At 37.5% G+C, this 6066-nt stretch overlaps 2 protein-coding genes across 9 annotated transcripts in view; one reads left to right on the top strand and one right to left on the bottom strand.

Annotated features, from left to right (window-relative positions):
- Positions 1 to 5311, top strand: part of THOC2 (THO complex subunit 2) — a 114022-nt gene extending 108711 nt beyond the window's left edge. For 7 of the 8 annotated variants that reach the window (XM_049644811.1, XM_049644808.1, XM_049644816.1 and 4 more), the window contains one exon: positions 2522 to 4099. The gene's annotated coding sequence lies outside the window, so the exon portion shown is untranslated. Of the gene's footprint in view, positions 1 to 2521; positions 4100 to 5292 lie in introns of those variants that run through there. The other variant, XM_049644809.1, reaches the window with a different exon arrangement.
- LOC125932286 (tyrosine-protein kinase Fer-like) lies at positions 1949 to 3153 on the bottom strand. The gene is given in 3 exon segments (XM_049644833.1): positions 1949 to 2731; positions 2734 to 3058; positions 3061 to 3153. Coding segments are annotated over 3 exon segments (918 nt in total). The 3' UTR covers positions 1949 to 2231.
- Positions 5312 to 6066: the final 755 nt, after the last annotated feature.

Below are 6066 nucleotides of genomic sequence, written 5' to 3'. Positions count from 1 at the left end.
TTTTTTTTTTTTTTTTTAAATAGTTTACTTCAATCAGTCCCCACCCAGTTGACTTCATTTGTTTCCATTACGTATTAGCCTCTATAAACAATTGATTTTGCAATTCCTGTTCTCAGCCTTTTTTCTTCAGTCCATACTTGGAAATTGACTTCCTAAGTGCTCAGAGATTGCTCATTTTAGGAACATGTTGCCATGGTGAGGCACAGTCCTAGGTACTTGTAATATGTGTTGGAGTGGGGAGTGTGCGGTTAAGTTTCTTTTTCAGTTTCCTATTGCTTACATGTGGGCATGTCAGTTCGCCTAGAGTCCTAGCCACAGATTCCTGTGTAATGTACGAGTATGTTACTTATCCCCCTCCTTCGATTCTGATCTTGTTGAAGGCAGTGACTTCATCCTTTCCTTCTAATCACACAACGAGGTATTTTTCTTTATTACCTGCTATGTTTCAGATACTCTGTTAACTTCATATGGAGAGCTATGGACAGAAGTATTACGTATACCTCTTTGGGATTGATGAGAAAGAGCATTGACTTTTTATTGCCCTCAAAAGGTGGTTCACTTTACTTACAGTATTTGATATTACCCTGTTTAAAAGAAGTTTTCTTTGTATACTGCAATGTATTTTTTGAGGGCGGGTTTACATGCTTTTATTTGGGTCTGTATGTAGTAATCATTAAATGTGTTAGAAAGTTTTGTTAGGAGGTTGAAACGATAGACACCGACTATTTTTCTCTTCGTTACCATCACTTATACTCTTTAATGGGTGTGCATTCTTTATACTGCTATTTGTACGTACCAAACAATTGGGCAGAATAGGAGGAATTTTCTCTTTTCCTTTTTTCCATTTAAGGTAGACCAAATGTTGACTAGGTGCTGTGCTGTTTCTATCGGGACATAGGCATGAGCACTTAGAAGAGGGCTCCCATGCCACATATACCTCTGAGTGTGACTGTCCCTTACACGTGCCATTATCCTAAGAGGCACCCCTGGGTGTGCTAAGATTCAGTTCATCAGAATCCCAGTTTAATTCTGTGTTACATTTCTCTACATGAAACATCTTGGGAAGTGTGTTTATTGTGATAAGAATTCCTAGGTAGCAGTGTAAGGACAAATGAAAGGAGTAAAGTGGCATTAGGATGGTTGTCGCTGTGTCTTTCTCCTGTATCTTCTTTCTTCCTCATAAATGTTCATTTGACTTTCTGTCAGCTTCATCCATACATGCCTTTCTACTGCGTGCGCGTGCGTGTGTGTGTGTGTGTGTGTGTGTGTGAGAGAGAGAGAGAGAGAGAGATGGAGGGAGGGAGAGGGAGAGAGAGAGAAGTAGGATCACGAAATCCTGACCGTTTCAGAAACTCGTGAAAATGAAGGTAACTAAGCTCTCAGATGCCTCCTTTGAGGTGAAGACACTTAACCAAAAACAGTCTATTTTGTGGGCTCATATTTTATAGTTTCTCTAAAAAAAATTTTGTTGCCATTAAGAGGGCTCTTTTATGAAGAATCTATGTACTATTGAAACATTTCTTTAGGACCTTTTTGGTGAATCTGATCTTAGAGAGAGAGAGAGAGAGAGAGAGAGAGAGAGAGTGTGTGTGTGCGCGCGCGCGTGCGCACGTGCATAAAGACATACCTCTGGTAAGAAGGCTGAATTTATGTTTGCCTCTCTTCTCTACTTTGATCACCAGTCTAGCTGTACTTTTCTCCAGACCACCCTACTTTTCAAACTTGCTTCTTGCTGTCACAACTCTCTATAAAGTAACATTATTTAAAGTTGGCTGCCTCAGCTCTGAGAGGGTGTTCTTTGAGGGCATTCCATGCATGGTTTTCTGATGCCCTGACAAAGGAGGGGAGGGTATGCTGGAGCATCAGGGAGATTGCAACCTTACTAATACATCAGGGCCTATTAATGGGGGTGTTGGAGGGAGGAAAGAAAAAAACCTCAGGATGTCCTGTCCAGATGATACCCAGTAGAAAGTAATGTTTACAGATGTAATCTTGTCTTTCTGCAAACGTGGTATTACCAGTGCAGTTTGTAGCACCGATAGAGCAGAGATGTGTAGGGTGGAGGACAGACGACCGGACCAAAGCCCGAAGTAGAAACTCTGTGAGAAACCTCCACAGTCCTAAGTGTGAAAAAGATCTGTGTTATCTCTTGCATTTGGAGTCTGTGCTTTCTTGTTTACAATTGTTAAAGTGGCACATGTTTAAAAAAAATAGTAAATAAAAAAATAATCTTAGGAGAATGTTCTGGGTAATGTGGTATAAACGCATGGGTAATAAGAAGAAAATATTACTCTGCCGGAAGATAGAGTCCTAAAGGCTGAGTCTGGCACTGTTTCATCACTATACGACTTTCTTCTTGATGGCAGTTCTTTCTGAAGTTCACTGAACTTGGGGTGGTTTTCAAGTTTGTAATCCCAGCACTTCAGCATTGTTTTATAAATACGCTCTGGACATTGCTGAGAGACTGACATCCAGTATCTTCTTTCCACTTGCTCTTGTGCTTGCTGATTTGTCATTCCAGGGTATGGACAGACCCCTAAGCTGAAGGTCTCCCAGAGGAGGATGCCAAAGCTCCATGCGTCACTCTCAGAACGATATCTCCCATAATTAAGAGCTTCTGGTGCTGTCCATTTAATGGGAATCTGCTTTAAGTCAGAAGATGAATACACACCACCATCCTCTTGACGAGACATTCCAAAGTCACTGATTTTCAGAACATTATTTTCACCTCCAGGCAGTTTCTTGCAGCAAGGTCCCTGTGTATACAATTTTTACTCGAAATTCGCCATCCAGAAGCAGCATCTAATGAAAATTTCACTAACTGTTTTAGTTCATCCTTCTTTCTCAGAAGGGAGAGGAAGTCGCCTCCTGGAACCAATTCCTTAATGACATAGATAGGCTGTATTTGTGTGCAAACTCCTATAGGTTTGACAATATCAGGATGATTATATTGCTTGAGGATTTTGGCATCTTGTAAAAATTTTAATTTCAGTTCCCAGGAAAGATCATCTTTACATGTTTTAATGGCAACAGCAGTTTTATCCTTTAATGTGCCCTTAAATATACGTCAGCAAAAGTTCCCTTGCCCAGTAATTCTCCTACTGTGACATCATCATGACTGAGACCCTCATTTCTTATTCTAGTTATGGCCATCCCGATACCATGATAATCTCTTTATTGCAACACTTTTTTTTTTCAATTTGAAAAATTGAGATAAAATTTATATGACCTAAAATTTGCCATTTTAAGATGGTTTTTAGCATATTCACTATGTTGTAGCCATCGCCACTAATTCTGGAACATTTCCATCACCCCCAAAAGAGGCCCCATACCCGTTAGTAGTCGCTCCCGGTTGGTTCTCCCCTCCCCCCAGCCCCTGGAAACAACTAATGTACTTTCTGTCTGTATGGATTTGCCTGTTTTGGACATTTCATAAAAATGGAATCATGCAATGTGTGGCCTTTTGTGTCTGGCTTCTTTTACTTAGCATCATGTTTTCAAGATTCATTCATGTTGTAGCATGTATCAGAACTTCATTTCTTTTTATAACTGAATAATACTCCATTGTATGAATGTGTACCACATTTTGTTTATCCATTCATCCGTGATGGACAGGAACAATGATTTTTAAGTATTAAAATTGTAAGTTCAACATTAGTGTATCCACAACTATAATTGGTAATGTCAAGGTTATACATGGTGTGAACAGAATGCTGTATAGAAATGATGTGTAAATTATTTGTCAGCATTTCATGCAAGTGTGATTACTTTCCAAGGCCCTTCTAGCTCTGGTTTTATGAAATATGTGAATGTAGTATTTTCGTCAATAAAGTTTAATGCTTTAAGCATTAGTTTAAAATTTGAGAATAATGTTAGGCAGATATGAAGTTATTTGCCACATGTTGTAATGATCATGTTTTGAATTTATTTCAATATGCAGTATTTGAAAATGTCAGTACATAAAGGAAAGGAAATGAGTATAATTAAGTCAATATATTTTTAAAGCAATTTTTATAATTTAGCAGACATTGCATCTTAATATAAGTCACTATTAAAATCGTGTCCTTGTGAAAAATGTGATGTCATTTTTCTCTTTTTTTTTTGTTGGTCATGTAAAATCGGTTCCTTTTCATTGCCGTGTGTTCTGTTTCCTTTTGACAAGCTGTTGCTTGCCCCTGTGGAGTATTTTACTTGTTTCTATTTCATTTTATCCTCCCTCCCTCACAGAATGTTCAGTGGTTTTTTTTTTTTTTTTTTTAAGCCCTCACAGTGTACCTATCTTTAATGGTTTCGGAGAGTGGGCAATGAGAAATACACAAATACTTCATTCTTATCTAGAGACTTAATTCAAGCCTTGGTTATTGACAGAGCTCATTGGCTTTTATTTCTTAAGTCTTCCTTCTTTCTTTCCTTCTTGTTTTCCTCCTTTCCTCCTTTCCTCCTTCCCTTCTTGCTTCCTTTTTCTCTCCTTCCCTCCCTCTCCCCCTCCTTTCCACCTGTTCCTCCCCTCCTTCCCTTTCTCCCTGTTGCCTGCCTTCTTTTCTTCCTTCCTTATCTATCAATATAATCACTTTGTTTCTTTCAGGTGAGATTGGAATGAAATGGTTCAGCTGTGACCAGAAATTTATTTTCCTGAGTAGATTGCCAAGGATTATGAATCAAGAGGGCCCATTTGCATCTTCTTAAGTTATTTAGTTATCTGCTTTATTGCTCCATGCCGAAAACTTAAAAATTGTTGAGTTGTGCATTACTGTATTTAACTTGTTGCTTAGTTTTCTACATGTTTATTTTCAGTAAATGGCTGAAAGTGTTAACTGTTCCATATTTTTAGCACAATGTGCTGCATACAGTTCCCAACAAGCAAATAAGGTTACTTGTGTACAGAATTTCACTTTAGGCTAACTATAAATATTGCCTGGGTTTAGTTGTTTTGGTTTTTGTTTGATTTTTGTTTTTGTTTTTGTTTTCTTTCGATCTGAGATGCTTCCTTTTTATTGCTTGAAACTGAAAATAAACAATTATTGAACCATTTTGAATTTACCTCATTTTAAAACTCAAGTTTTAATTTATTTTTTGGCCTGTTTTTAATATGAGTCCCTAAAAACAAAGTGGGAGCAGTGTCTTATGCAGTGCTTAAGAATCATTTTATATAGTACGTGTATGACATTAAAACCTGTTTAAAAAAGAAAAAGGTACTAGCACTCACTTGTCCCTTGCCATTTTTTCTTGTAATTATGTTAGACAAATCTGGGGGGTAAAAATCAAAAACTTAATTGTGTTTTAATTCTACAGCTACAGGAGCTTTGTATTGCTGAACTTTCGTCTGGAAAAGTTTCACAGTGACATTTTTAAAAGAAAATTTTTTTATCTACTGAATTCTACCAGTGTAACCTTTTTTCTAAATAAACAATAGTTTTCTCAAATGATTGTATATCATTGTGTATATTGTTGCTTATTCACAATAACTTAGCAAAGATAATTCAGTAGGGTTCCCAGCTCTCTCTCTTCATTTCTGTCCTAGTCCGTGGTCTACAGTGTTTTGAAATGATATCTCACCTAATAATATGAAAAAATCTTATTTGCTCACCTCTGCACCGGGGCGGGTAAACAGTGGGCTGAAACCATGCCTAGAATGATCCATTTACTCTATTTCTTTGGAACCAGTGATACCTGTGCAAATTAATTTTTAGAGCATGACAAGGCTATAATTTTTTAAAGGATTGAAAAATGCTGAGCATACTTTAGAATTGGCAAAGGGATACAAATCTTGATGCCCCTTTTCAGGTAATTGTAATTTGCAAAAATTGATGGGCACAATAATTATGGGAGAATGATCCATTCAGTGACTGTTGAGCACCCATAATGAGCCTGGCATAAAAAGAAACTCTACATTGTTAAAATGATTTTGACATTGAGAAAATAACTGTGGTTAACCTCAAAATCATTGGTCTGAAACCTACCGGGGAGGAGGGGGGCTTCCCAGTTATGTTGCATTCACATTTTAAAGAATACAGGATTGTGAGTTTGAACTAAAAAGTTCAGTACTTGGCATCAGTATCTCTTCTC

Source organism: Panthera uncia, chromosome X (assembly GCF_023721935.1).
Source record: "Panthera uncia isolate 11264 chromosome X, Puncia_PCG_1.0, whole genome shotgun sequence".
In the NCBI taxonomy this organism is placed as follows: Eukaryota; Metazoa; Chordata; class Mammalia; order Carnivora; family Felidae; genus Panthera; species Panthera uncia.
The sequence above is the reverse complement of the archived record's forward strand: the minus strand, read 5'-3'. Positions and strand labels throughout refer to the sequence as shown.